The following is a 13484-nucleotide window of genomic DNA, read 5'->3' on the forward strand; positions in this document are numbered from 1 at the left end:
AAAATCAAATAATTTTCATCTCGTTTTTGTTCGTGAACTAAAATGTCCATAGATTTTAGTCCAATTTTTATTAAGTGAATACATTTTCGTCTCTTCTTCATAAGTCAACAAAAATGATTTGGATATTTTGTGAAACAGCCGATGAGGAGTGAAATGGTCATGGTAAAGTTAATTTATAGAAAACATGACCACACTAACATTTATATGCCAGGGTCAAATCCCTTCTCTGTAAAATGTAGGAACAATCAAAATCCTTCAGCAAAGCTCTAAAATATTGAAGTGGCGTAGTATCTGAAAGAACTCACCGGTGCTTATAAGCCCACTAGAACACTGCGCTCTCAGAGTTCAGGCCTACTTGAGATTCTCAGAGTGTTCAAAGGCAGAATGGGAGGCAGAGCCTTCAAGCTATCAGCCGCCTCTGCTGTGAGACCATCTTATTTATTCAGTCTGAAGGGGCAGACAGTCTTCTCTGTATTTTGGAGAAAACTGTGCGAATCATGTTGCCGTGAATCACCCCTTGGTTTTTGATGGCATTGACCGACCGTGCACACTCTGATCACTATAACTGCTTGCATTGCTTTCTCAGCCTACATCCCATTTCTGACTCTCTCTCAACTCCAACCGATTGAGTTGGCAGATTTAAAGTTGTGGTCCTGGAGCATTCCTCTTCTCTAAAAATGGTCTCTTTCTGTTCCTCCATGCGAAACTGACAGCACACCAACCACCTGACAATGGAATGTTCCATCTGGCATTGATATTTTGTTACCTGGCTAACCACAGACACAACAGACTAATAACCCTCAAATGAATCATTCCTTGATTTCTTTCCAATGAAACCGCAAGAAAGCAGAAGACAAGCTTTGATCTCACACGTCCTTCCCAAGTGTCAAAGTCTTCTGCATCTCATCTGCTAATTATTCTCAACGATACACTTTTGAAACACTCAGATTTGATATGAAACAGACCTAGCTTTGCTGCTTTTTGAAAGCCGGCGACGAGAAAGTCTCATCTGTCATCAGCCAGATGGGAGCATACTTCATTTTGCTCGCGAGTGCTGAGAGACGGTGGCTTCGGATTGCAAACCATTTAACGCGGACGTGGGAAGAGACTTTTCAACAACCTCCAATCACGACCTTTTTCTCAATACCTACAAACTGTCAGATCATTGCAACTTCTGAGTAAATACTCAGAAGAAGAGAATACTCATAAAAGACGTTACCCAGTAGTTTAGTGTCGTCTTTGCACCTGGCTTGGAGATGCCCCAACCCGTGCAGCACCTGACAAAGACCAGGTTTCACTTTAGTCTCAGAGGCCTTGTGGCCCTCCCCTTCGTTGGACAAACAACAGCCTCATTCACTGCACCTCTGCTGACCTCATTGTCTCTTTGTGAAGGGAAAATCCACAGTTGCATTCTGTTAAATGGTCGAGCGCCGGACGCCCGGCTGACAGTCCTCTGTAGCTCGGCCGCAATCTCCAGATGAGCTTGCAAACAAAATGGTAAGAAAAGAGACTCGCTCGAACTTTTGCTCATACACGTGGAATGTCGCTTCGTCTCATCTCGCATGTTTGACTTGTATCTGTAATCCCCGAATGCTAAACTGTACGTGGTTATTTCAGTGGCGACAAGAACATGCTAGCAAAACTTAAGTACTATTTTCACAAAGGAGCAGATGATGGTGGTTATAGCTTCTATTAACTATCAACAAGCTGCACACAATAGAGAAGCTGAGCTATGAGGGAAAACACCACAACCTGAATGCTACTAAAGGACATTACAAACAGGAACAGTGATAGTTGGTTGAGACACAGGCAGCCTGTAATATGCTTAATATTATTCTGATAGAGTCCTGATGGAGACGCATTATCGGTCATTGAGAACCCGGTGGCCGTCATTCATCCCTTTCCCGTCGAGAAGGCAGCAGTAGTCAAACAAAGCGAAGGAGTGCGGAGCGGCATGAAAATGTTTCACAGCGCAACGCATGGTAAGCATCTGTCATAACGCCTGATCACCATCTAACACCTCAAACTTAATCTAGGCCGCACTTTCAAACTGTAAAGACACTCTTAACAGCTGTTCAGCTTTTGCATTGAGTAAACAATGAGGAAATAAATTGACCAAGCAGTGTAGATAACTCTTTGCTTGTACCAAAACTAGAGGTGTCGAAATTAACCGATCAATCAACAAGTATTTGATTATCAAATTAATCGCCAACTATTTTAATAATCGAGTAGTCGTTTGGAGACATTTTTTAATTCCAAATTGTCCAAAACCTTTGATTTCAGCATATCAACAGTAATTGTTCACTGATTTCTGTAGTCCTTCATGAAACAAGACTAATTGTCTTCTTTGTGTAATGAAAATAAGACATTTGCAAACATATGTTTTTACTTTAGAAAACAATGACCAAACCGGTAACATAGTACATCACCCCCACCCACCTTTTTTTTTTTTTTTTTAGTCACTATATGAATACAAAATACAAAATAAATACCAATCACTGGTTAATAAACAGTAATCAGGGGGAAAATGATTTTGTAATACACTTTTTAATGCAAAATTAAAAATAATGCGATTAGTCGATTAATCAATTGAATAATCAATAAGATTTATTGATTCTAAAAATATTCAATGGTGACAGCACAAACCAAACTTGTCTTTGCTTTAACTGGACACTCACAGTTATATAGCTTTTTTTGTCCATCAAAATTGAGCGCTATTTTCACATAAAAGTGCATACAGCTTTAATTGGAGCTCATTAGACTGCGCAAGCGTTTAGCTCAACAAAAACGTGCTCACAAATAGCAGCAAAATGTAAAAACTTACACTGCGTCATTACTTTTTAGGTTATGTATTTATTTTATTTAATATTTCTAAATTGCTTGTAATGTGACGTAGGGGAACTCTGCATTTCCAAGAGTGAAGCAGCACAAAAGTTTATGAAATGCCAGCTGGTGATGGCATGAAAGCGGAGCGAGTGCTTGTAATTTGTGCCTAGTGAGCAATGGCATGCATATCGAAGGCAGCCAAAATGGACCAATTTGTCGCTGTAGCTCACAGGCTGGTGAGGCTGCTGGCAGCCGTGTGTGCACTTGGACTCTTGGGAGGATTGGCTGTCGGTGTCTGGTTCCTAGGTGAGCATTGTGTGTATGATAAATAAGCACCACGTTATGTAATGTATATCTCGATTTAGCTCATCCCAGTGCAGCCCACATGAGTATATGATACAAAAAGAGTCTTAAAATCATCGACATAACTAAGTCTGTATTCGGCTTGATTATTGATTGCAATACAGTATAATAATAAGAGTGGTTATTTTTTTTGACAAAGTGTTAGTAATTGTATTACTAAATATGTCTTTCCAAATTCTCCCCCAAAAATATTCGGTCTACTCACAATGTAGTACAGGGTAGGATAAGGCCTAGTGCCAAGTCTGCCATCTAGTGGTCAATGGTGATATTAACTTAAAAACTATACAGGAGAACTAGGCCAGCCTATGAACAGCGGAAATCTGTGTATAATTGACGCGCACTGAAACCCATTTGCAGGTGGGGGGAGGGGCTACCGAAAAAATGCTGATGAACACCCAATGGGTTTTTGGTATCCATTCAAAAAAGGGAAGAAAAAAAAGAAAAATATTAAAAGAAAAATTCTGTATTATCTGTATAGTATATATACGTATTTTGGGGGGGGGGGGGGGTGCAATGTAGTGGAGAAAACATTTTTAATTTGATTTCGATTTTTTTGTTTTAGTTTTTACTCCGTGTGGCTGTGGGCCGCACCAGTTACCGTCCCTGCTCTATGATCATTTTAGCAACTAAAACCTTGCATGTGGAACGAGTGCTCTTTTGTAGGGAGAGTTTCATAGACTAAAACGCAACGATGGCTCTTTAGGCTGACAGTCTTGTTAATTAACGACATCATGTTTTACTACTCAGTCAAGTTTCTCCTGAGGCCGTCGTCCTCTCACAGTGCTGTGGGATTGGGGGACACAAAGGAGACGTCTTTCTGCAATGTGACAGAGGACATTTCCATCGCCGACCCCAGGAAAGGTCTGTGGCAATTCCCTTTTTTTCCGCTGCTAATTGAGGCAAGATTCTACTCCACTCTTAATGGAGGAAGAAAGAGATAGTGAAGTTGCTTATTGTTATTCGTCGTAGTGGAGGGCACAGTTCAGCTCTGAAGTGAATTTGAGCAGAAAATTACCATTCAAAAGCTGATTTCTTTCTTTTTACTCTCGAGATTTGCCCATTGACTGGCATGAAAATACTTGCTTATTTGACTACATTAGCATAGACACTTTTTTCCCCTCCCCCCCCTGTCCCCCAATCAGTTCTCAGTGGCGGACGGTTAACTAAATGCTGGCCTGAGCCTGCTTCTGCAGGGATTTTCAATCAATTAGGTTCAGTGTTTTACAGGATCAGTCCAGAGAACTCTCTGCTGGAGATCCAGCTGGGAAAGCTGCCCACCTGGCTGCCGGTGTGCTATGAGCGATGGAACTCGTCACTGGGAACGCTGGTCTGCAGGCAGCTGGGTTATCTGAGGTTCGTTTGGCTGCAGACAGCTCAGTCGTGCACAGACTCATTAATTTACCGTACAAACCTGAAAATGCCTGAAGACTTGATTACGATCTCAACAATTCAATTGATTGAGTAGAAAGGTCATACAAAAAGATTAGGCACTACAGTATATCGCATTTGGAGTAGGCAATTTCCTAGCAGCACTGAGTTTCACTGCAAATGCATCCACAAATCCTGAAAGTATTTATTGTACTGCCATGGAACCTCTGAGGTGAGACACATTCCCTTACGGAACACTGATAAACCTCCAATTTCAACCCCCCTCCTCATAGGTGCACTGGGAATAATAGTAGGGCTGGGTTTAAAAAAAATAATAATAATAATTGATATGGAACCGATTTTCCTTTTCAAGCCCAATATCATTTCATAAAACCATGAATCAATTCTTTTATATATATTTTTCCCATAAATTCTTAAGAAAATAGAATTTTAAAAGGCCAATTTTTTTGTATCTTACTGTTTTCTTAAAATGTACTGTTCACATAAATTTAAAAGTATTTTTTTTACATTCATTAAAGACCTCAAATTGCATTTTAAGACAATTCAGAATCGTTGTAATTTATATTTACAATTATTGAATTTGATTATGAAAATATTTTCATCTCATCACTGCTGATGTCAATGTTTGTGATTATAACACGTGTTACTTTCATTAATAAACTAAATCTTGTGAATTGAATCGATTGAGGAAATTAGAATCAATACCCAGCCCTGGGGAATAGAAATAATCTGTGTAAGGGTCAAACTGAAAATGTTAAACAAGTAACTAACTGCCATACAAGTTTTAAATGGATACTTGACTCACTGAGCCATTTTCAGCAGTAAAAAGTTAATATTTTGTCAAGACTAAATTTAAATGTTTCGTAATACCTTTAAAAACATACCTTTTAATGTTTCCACTTGCATCACCTGTGTTGAGGAAGTAGCTAACAAGTTACAACCAATCATGGCTCACCTGCTTTATGGGTTTAGTTAGCAAACTGAGCCATGATTGGTCATTACTTACTTCCTCAGCACAGGTGATGTCATATTCAGTCGACAGCAAGTGGAAACATTAATTTTTAAAAGGTATTAATTGTACATGAATTGTTGAAAAATAATGAAGTTATCAAATTCATTCTGGACAAAATATTAACTTTTTACTGCAGCAAATGGCTCAATGAGTCAAGTTCCCCTTTAAACTTAAGCAAAGCGGAGAGATGATTCATGTTGTCTCACACGTCTGATTTCTTTTAAAGGCAAAGGCGGTCTGAAATTAAAAGTCTAAAGTATTGTACAACTTAAGAGGCCCACTCAATTCTATGTGAGCTGAATTCCATACTTGCTTCTAAGTCTGAATCATCCACCAACTATCCGTTTTTTTCTGACAATTTCGTCTTCCATTAACCCGAGAAGCACAGCCAGAACATTTGGAGAATCTGACTCACACATATTTACATAAAATATTGTAATTACAGACTGAGCAAGCACAAAGGCGTGAATCTGACTGATATCGGGCCCAATTACACGGAGGGCTTCCTACAGATTACCTCAGAACAACGGGGAACTTTGGAAAATATGTGGCAGTTCAGGTAATCGTCAGCGGACATTTTAGCCCATATTGTGGTTGGTTATTTCAAACATTACCGGTTTCATTTAGGCGGAGCTGCATTACTGAGAAGGTTATCGCCTTGCAATGTTTTGGTGAGGCCATCGCACTATGGAAAATCAGCTTCATGTCGGACATGTTCGGACAATTGCTTTGCGTTTCATTTCTTCCAAGAGTGTGGCACGCGAGCCAAGCTGCCCAGAATTATCGGGGGAGTGGAGGCCACGCTGGGAAGGTGGCCCTGGCAGGTCAGCCTCTACTACAGCAACCGCCACACCTGCGGAGGCTCCATCATCACCAACCAATGGATCGTCACAGCTGCTCACTGTGTTCACAAGTAAGAGCGAGCTGACCTTTGCAGCAAGGAAAGTTCAGAGGTTACAACTGCTGTACAACGGCCGGGCCACAGCTCTCCCTTTCATGCTTTGCCTCTTCTTTTGTGTCTTCAAAATGTCAGCTACAGGCTGCCGCAGGTGTCCAGCTGGGCGGTCTACACAGGCGTGGTGACACGCAGCTTGTCGAAAATGGCGGAGCGCACGGGGCACGCCGTGGAGAAGATAGTCTACAACAAGGACTACAACCACGTGAGCCATGACAGCGACATCGCCCTGATGAAACTGCGGACGCCGCTCAATTTTTCAGGTCTAGCTGGAAACCAGCATTTTTGCAAATAATTAAGACTTTTTTTTTTTTTCCTCCCACTTAACTCATTCAAACCCAAAAACTTATAAATATGTTTTTGAATACTTTGTCCTTCACTCACAAAAACATACGTTTTTGTGTGTGTTTTTTAATGTTAGAGCATACAGAAGGCTTTGATACAGCCATGTTGCAACAAGCTCTTTTTGCCAGTGTTTTCAACAGGTTTGTGAATAATGATGAAACTTAGCTATATTCTAATGCTAATTGCTGCAAAACAGAAACAGATACAAATATACTTTTTTCCTGATGAAAGAAGAGACTAATCTTTCTTTTGGTAGGTTCCATGTTTTATAGCAATAGAACACAATATTCTGTGGACCTTGCAAAATCAGTCAAAATCCAGTAAAACAGCCGGGAGCGAAGGGGGTTGCTTCAGTGAAAATTGCTGGGAGTGAGTTAAAACTGCTCCATGCAGCTCTGCTTAACTTGTGGCTTGTATTTGAGCAGCCGCATTTCTGCATGATAGTGCTACATAACAATGGAGCAGAATCGCAAAACAGCTCACTCGCATGATTTGTTTGCACAGTTTTAATGTCGGATGCCCTTCTGGACACAACCTACCCATATCATATTTCCAGAAATAAGCAAACAACTAAAGATTTACTTGATATGGGCACTTCAGAGTCCCAACTATTCATATACTCTATTGCACTGCACAAGCCATTAAAAAAAAAAAATCTATTTTACACAATACGTCTTCTTTAAAGCTTACCGGTAAACTAATTCTGATTCAGAAAACTTTATTTATCCCCGCTGGGCAATTAAGGAAGCAGCAAGAGGCACAGACAGTTAAAACAAATATTTATCATTTTTTATTGTTTGAGTAATAAAACTACTAATAGCTTTATTTTTCCCTTTTAGAAGTCCAGACGCCAGTCACACAAAAAGCAGTACATAATGTAAAAAGGACACCGAAATGAGTGATTAATATTACATTTGTGGAATAAGAGTTATGAAACAAAATGTAGCCGTTTTTTTTTTTAATCCATCTCAGGGGGCGGCCATTTTGCCACTTGCTGTCGACTGAAGATGACGTCAATGTTGCTCAGGTCTCAGGTAACAAGCAATCACAGCTCAGCTACAAAAAACAGGTGAGCTCAGGCAACGACCAATCACAGCTCACCTGTTTTCTGTAGCTGAGCTGTGATTGGTTGTTACCCGAGACCTGAGCAACATTGATGTCATCTTCGGTCGACAGCAAGTGGCAAAATGGCCGCCCTTGAGCTGGATAAAAACGGCTGGATTTTGCTTCACAACTCTTATTCCACAAATGTAATATTAATTAATTAATTGAAACCAGAATACTATATTTAGACCAGTGGGACTGCATGCAACATATTGTAAAAAAAAAAAAAATTGGGGTTGACTTCCCCTTAAATTGTGTACAGAGCTTTTTATACAATATAACACGTTTTTAACTCGCACATTGTACCTAATACTGGCTAATTCAGTCACATGACCGTTGATTTATGTTTAGCAACAGCGCCAGCCAGCATCAGGTTGCTTTCGGTTTTCTGTACAGATCGGAGAGGGAAAAACTCGCATAATAAGCAAATGAAAATAATGCAAAACATGGGGTATAAAGCTACATTTTTTCCTCACTCTCCTTTCCCCACTCTAAAACTAGATACAGTTCGCCCAGTTTGTCTGCCTCAGTACCAATACGACCCACCGGGAGGTACGCAGTGCTGGATCTCTGGCTGGGGATACACACAACCTGATGGCGGTAAGGCGCCACTCTAAACACAAACATCTGCTCCAGGCGGGAGTGCATACAGAGCAGCTGTGGTGTCTCTCTCTCAGTTCATTCGTCTGACACCCTGAAAGAGGCCCCCGTCCCTATCATAGGCACTAACAAGTGCAACAGCTCCTGCATGTACAACGGAGAAATCACAGCGCGAATGCTGTGTGCCGGATACACCGAGGGAAAAGTGGACGCGTGTCAGGTCGGGGCAGGTGCACGGTTCCGACTGTACCTTGTTTTGATGTTTCCATGACGGGATCAGACGCTCATTGGTCATGGATGACATTTGTGTTCAACACCGTGTCTCTCGCAGGGGGATAGTGGTGGGCCTCTAGTATGCCAGGATGACAACGTGTGGAGGCTGATGGGGGTCGTCAGCTGGGGGAACGGCTGCGCCGAGCCCAACCACCCCGGAGTCTACACCAAGGTGGCCAAATTCCTCGGGTGGATCTATGAGACGATGGAGGTAAACCCATTCATTCACAATCACATGAGAGTTTACATTACATTATAGAAAAGGATGTAGTTTATGGTTTGCATTAATCGATTTAATAAATTTAAATACTTTCAGCATGAGGGAAAATGTTTTCTAAAGTTTTCCTTCCCGACAAAATAGCAGACTGATGGCAGCCAATAACAGTGAACAACACTCATTTTGAAGTGGAAGTGAAGTGGGTAAAAAAATAAAATAAAATTAGAACGGTAGGAAATCAATATTTTATGCATAAGCTCCAATATTTTATTTTAAGGCCATGTTTGTCAATACAAATGTTAATTAGAAAACAAGAGTTCACACCTTATGTGCAAGCTTCAACAAACACAACAAAAAAAGACGGGGGGGGGGGGGGAGTATACTGATTACATTTCCATGTCTTTACAGATTTACTGAGGAGGGACCATGATACAAGAGCACCAGCAATAACAGTGGACATTTGAACTATAAATATAAATATTGCTATTTGAATGTAAAGATACAATCACATATGTACAGGGTGGGCCAAAAATAGGGATACATTTTTGATCAACACATTGACAGCTTTTATTCCTGTCATCTTTCCCTTTTCTCCCTTAAAGCTTTTATTTTTGCTTTCTTCTTTCTCTGGCAATATACTTCTCTGCTTTCTTTCCTTTGTCCTTAAAACTTTCTTTCTGATCTCTTCTCCACGTTCCCTTCCGGACCTCCTCTGGACCCACTCTTTATTTTCATTCCTACATGTTCACTACTGTTGTTTTTTGTCCTCGACTCAAATTACCTGTCATGCTTCATGCTAACTGTTAAAAAAAAAAAATACGGTCACAAAAAAAAAAAAAAGTGTACCTACATTTGGCCTACCACTTCACTATCAGATGTACTGTTGTGTTTTTTTTTGTACCAAATATAAATGATGTCTTATGCTACCCTATTGTGTCAGGTGGAGATTATTGAGCTGCAGCTCCTTTCTAGGCCAGTGGTGTCACCTTTGTAACGCTTTCAACTTGGCTAGTTTCCATAACAACCGACAACACAGCCGGACTCCGCATGTAATGCTTCCACTAGTTAGGACACAAACTCGTAAATGGGGTTAGTTGGTGTTATTTTTAATTATAACAAGGGTTCTTAGGCCTGTATTGGTGTGAATTAGCAAACGGGGACTGTTTGTTTTTTGCATGCCAATTTAAATTACTTTTGTTTTGCTAACGGGAGAGTTAGCATTAGCTTCACACTTAAGGACCTGACGCTCGCTGTTAACGTACGTGGCTTTACAGCGATTGCTGCTGTTTAAAAAAAAAAAAAGTGTGTGATAATAGACAATTGGCGTAATTTATGAGGGAATAGTGTTTATAATTTCTACTGGGAAACGTACCTTTCGAACAAGTATCACTGGCGTTTGGGTTATAAATGTCGTCCGGCGGCGGCCCTGGAGATGTTTTCCAACAGGTCAACCAGCTGTGGTCCATGTTGGACGACCTTTGCCAGAACGACCCCGAAGGTTACCGGAGCTTCGTGGAGAAACAGATGAAATCTGGCATGGAGTACAACGCTCCACCTCAGCTCGACTCGTGTATACGCACTGAGATGTTGGTAAGTTTTGACCCGCGCTGACGGCGCAGGTGTATCTCATTCGCGATTGCCAACAAGCGTTTAACGATGACGTCACACGCACGCCCGCCAACGTTTTTACAATGGCAACACTAGAAGAAACACTTTTCATGTCAGGTAGGTCACTGGCTCAAATAACGATTTTAGCCTTCTTCGCTAATACCATAATTTGAATGTGTGTAGTCGTGTCGGTCGAAAACAAGATGTTACGGGAGGTAAATTGCTTCCAAGAGAGATAGTACGCCTCTCAAGAAAAATAATCTGAGACCTTGAGGGCTCATAGTTTCCTCCCAACATTTTCGTTACAATAATATGTTATATGTGCCTGCGCTAATCCAAACAGGGCATTCTGATTAATATTACTTGTGTGAAATATGACTAAAGCAGCAAAATCCACCCATTTTTATCTATCGCAGCAGGCGGCCATTTTTCCACTTGCCGTCGACTGAAAATGACATCACAGTTGCTAAGGTAACAACCAATCACAGCTCAGCTTCAGAAAACAGTTGAGATGTGATTGTTTTTTTTTTTTGTTTTTTTAAAGTTTTGTCACTCAAAACAGGAGTCCGTTGGTGAGAGACTGCCAACCTCTGGAGACTATGCTCATTGCACATTCAAACAGCACTAAAGTGATCCATCCATCCTACCTGGAGAACACTTGTGCAAGCAAGGGGGAGATTGTCCCTTAAGAGGACACATGTTAAAGAAAATGGATGGCTGTGCTCACATATAGCAAAATTAAGTAGCTGCTCAGGTAGATAGATGTCCAATGTTCCCACGTGATACAATGGAAAATATAAATGTATTCTATGGATGATCGCCAAATATTCAGCCTCCTGTTTATAATAAAAGCAAGTTCTAATAATAAGGGCTGGTCACTTTAAATTGTGCCATGTTCCTTCAGTTTGTATTTAGTTTTCTTTACAGTTCAAAATGGTCTCTCTCTGTGCCTCCACCAGGAACCCGATGGAGGTTCGCTGTACATTAACATATGCAGCTGGCTGCGTATACCCGCATCCCAGGATCCCAGCAAGCCATTACCTGTGTATGCTGGAAGCCTGGAAGCACATACAGATGAAGGTCAGAGCTCTAAAAACAAAACTGTGAAGAAGAGATTACTTTGCATACACACAGCCTTAAAATTATGGCTATAATTAGTTAGGCATTAGTTTACGGTTATTGTCCATTTACTTGATTATTTTGAATTCTTCAGGTGTCATTTTGATTGTTTGTGTATTGTGTATAAGTATGTAAGTATAGGTGATGCAACATCCACATCCGCATGTGTATGATTTTCCAGGTGCTTACACCGTGCTGGACATAGCGTTTAACCCCGAAGTGCTGCAGGGTTGTAAGAAAGACCAGGCCGGGATGGACCAAGTCTACATGTTGGCTCTGAGCTTCGCCCAGCAGCAGCACGTGCTCAAGTTATCTCACCAGTATAATATTGTTAGCTTTTGCCCCAAAAACGCCCCGGAGGATTTGCGCCGCCGCCTCGGCTTCCAGCAGCAGCGGCTGACCGCAGGCAGTCAGTCAGATGCAGGTACGGTAATAAGTCAGCATCCTGACAAGCCGCTGCAGGCCTTTTTGGTGTCCGAGCTCATCTTTCACTTCCCACCGTCATCGATAGCAATCAGGACACTCTTATTTACAGCCAGTCAGAGCCCGGACTCCCTCCTGCAGCAGATCAACTCTCTGCGGCTGGCCAAAGACGACACGGGGCCGTCGGCTGATATCGTCTGTCGGCCCGCCGTTCGCAAGAAGGGCTTGATCGAGGTAATCTCCTCCACCACGTTCGAGCGGCCCGAGAAGCCCGAGTATCGACTTGAGGTGAAGGCCCACGCCGAGGGATTTCCTTCCAAGCTGGAGCTGACCGTGGAGCTGCCCAAGATTAGCTCCATGTCGGAGTGGCAGCTCAAGATGTCCAAGGTTAGGCCTGATTACTCATCCAGCAGGGACTGCTTGTGAACGATATCATTCAAATGTTGTTTTTCTGCGCAGGATGACGTCTTGTTAGAGGTGGAAGACATCTACTACTTGCTTCTGGACTTCCCAAAAGCTGTAAATGAAAACAGCGCCGTTGCCATCTTTAACAAGCGGAGTCGAAGGCTTACGGTAACCGCGGATATTTTGTGACATCCCCGAACTGGAAAGCCAAAGTGAAACACTGAAAAAGGTAACTTCTCGGACAGAAAATTATTACAGTTGGGTCGAGGCACATGTTAGCTTAAGCTAACGGTGTTAGCTTCTTAGAAGCGGCACACCCTTGATTGCTTGGTTAAAGATGAAGTTGACAACGCAGTGGCGTGAGGCGAGTATTTGTTGTTGATGTGCAGAAATGGGCACAAACAGATGGGGAAGCTGATTGGCTAACCAGACTCACCAATATGACTCAAAGCTGTGCACTAGTGTTTTTTGGGTGTGCAGTCCCAAGTTTGAAAGGCATTGTTACATGTCTAGATACAGTACATCCAATTGCCATGTGCTCTGGGTGAATTAAATAATAAATAAATAAATAAATATGGCTTTTATGCAGTTGTAGGACCCAAAACTATTGGAGAGCCACATTTCTTTTCTATATGCGGAATCATGCCCTTTCTGTTGTTCATGTTGTATTTTAGCTTCTGTAACTCATAATGTTAAAACCTGAGTGCTTTTTCCCCCCCTTTTTTTTATTCATCTTGCTTGTAAACTTCAGAAAGGGCAGAGATTGGAGTCGCATGCAAAGTAATAAAACTGCTGCAAGACAAAAAAAAAAGGATCTTGTTTTTTATGAGTCTTGGCGTAAACCA

At 41.5% G+C, this 13484-nt stretch overlaps 3 protein-coding genes across 7 annotated transcripts in view; 2 read left to right on the top strand and 1 right to left on the bottom strand.

Annotated features, from left to right (window-relative positions):
- LOC144051863 (cell adhesion molecule 1-like) overlaps positions 1 to 11128 on the bottom strand; it is a 321818-nt gene extending 310690 nt beyond the window's left edge. For 3 of the 4 annotated variants that reach the window (XM_077565408.1, XM_077565410.1, XM_077565407.1), the window contains exons 1-2: positions 10457 to 11127; positions 8845 to 9062 (exon numbers count right to left, since the gene is read on the bottom strand). The gene's annotated coding sequence lies outside the window, so the exon portion shown is untranslated. Of the gene's footprint in view, positions 1 to 8844; positions 9063 to 10456 lie in introns of all 4 variants that reach the window. The other variant, XM_077565411.1, reaches the window with a different exon arrangement.
- On the top strand, positions 1393 to 9951 carry tmprss5 (transmembrane serine protease 5). Its single transcript, XM_077565406.1, has 13 exons — positions 1393 to 1497; positions 1844 to 1982; positions 3052 to 3132; positions 3937 to 4050; positions 4407 to 4542; positions 6036 to 6149; positions 6218 to 6261; positions 6341 to 6503; positions 6624 to 6808; positions 8496 to 8594; positions 8672 to 8814; positions 8926 to 9078; positions 9493 to 9951. The coding sequence occupies exons 1-13, from the start codon at positions 1495 to 1497 to the stop codon at positions 9499 to 9501; spliced, it is 1383 nt and encodes a 460-aa protein (XP_077421532.1). The 5' UTR covers positions 1393 to 1494; the 3' UTR covers positions 9502 to 9951.
- pih1d2 (PIH1 domain containing 2) lies at positions 10108 to 13440 on the top strand. Of its 2 annotated transcripts, none has more exons than XM_077565413.1 (5): positions 10108 to 10674; positions 11652 to 11772; positions 11993 to 12235; positions 12323 to 12621; positions 12694 to 13440. In XM_077565413.1, exons 1-5 carry the CDS (start codon positions 10492 to 10494, stop codon positions 12826 to 12828), a joined length of 981 nt encoding a protein of 326 aa, XP_077421539.1. In that variant the 5' UTR covers positions 10108 to 10491; the 3' UTR covers positions 12829 to 13440. The 2 variants fall into 2 exon arrangements, with proteins under 2 accessions (XP_077421539.1, XP_077421540.1); XM_077565414.1 differs by having other exon boundaries at positions 10114 to 10674; positions 12347 to 12621.
- The last annotated feature ends 44 nt before the right edge of the window (positions 13441 to 13484 follow it).

The sequence above is a fragment of the Vanacampus margaritifer genome, chromosome 5, assembly GCF_051991255.1.
Source record: "Vanacampus margaritifer isolate UIUO_Vmar chromosome 5, RoL_Vmar_1.0, whole genome shotgun sequence".
NCBI lineage: Eukaryota > Metazoa > Chordata > Actinopteri > Syngnathiformes > Syngnathidae > Vanacampus > Vanacampus margaritifer.

Bases quoted from the DNA above. Each gene is read 5' to 3' on its own strand.
- tmprss5 (XM_077565406.1), top strand. The intron at 4,051-4,406 runs GTCTGTGGCAAT...AATTAGGTTCAG, and splicing joins CATCGCCGACCCCAGGAAAG to TGTTTTACAGGATCAGTCCA. The intron at 6,262-6,340 runs GTGAGGCCATCG...ATTTCTTCCAAG, and splicing joins TATCGCCTTGCAATGTTTTG to AGTGTGGCACGCGAGCCAAG.
- pih1d2 (XM_077565413.1), top strand. From the start codon at position 10,492: ATGTCGTCCGGCGGCGGCCCTGGAGATGTTTTCCAACAGGTCAACCAG. The intron at 10,675-11,651 runs GTAAGTTTTGAC...TGCCTCCACCAG, and splicing joins GTATACGCACTGAGATGTTG to GAACCCGATGGAGGTTCGCT. The intron at 12,236-12,322 runs GTACGGTAATAA...CGTCATCGATAG, and splicing joins AGGCAGTCAGTCAGATGCAG to CAATCAGGACACTCTTATTT.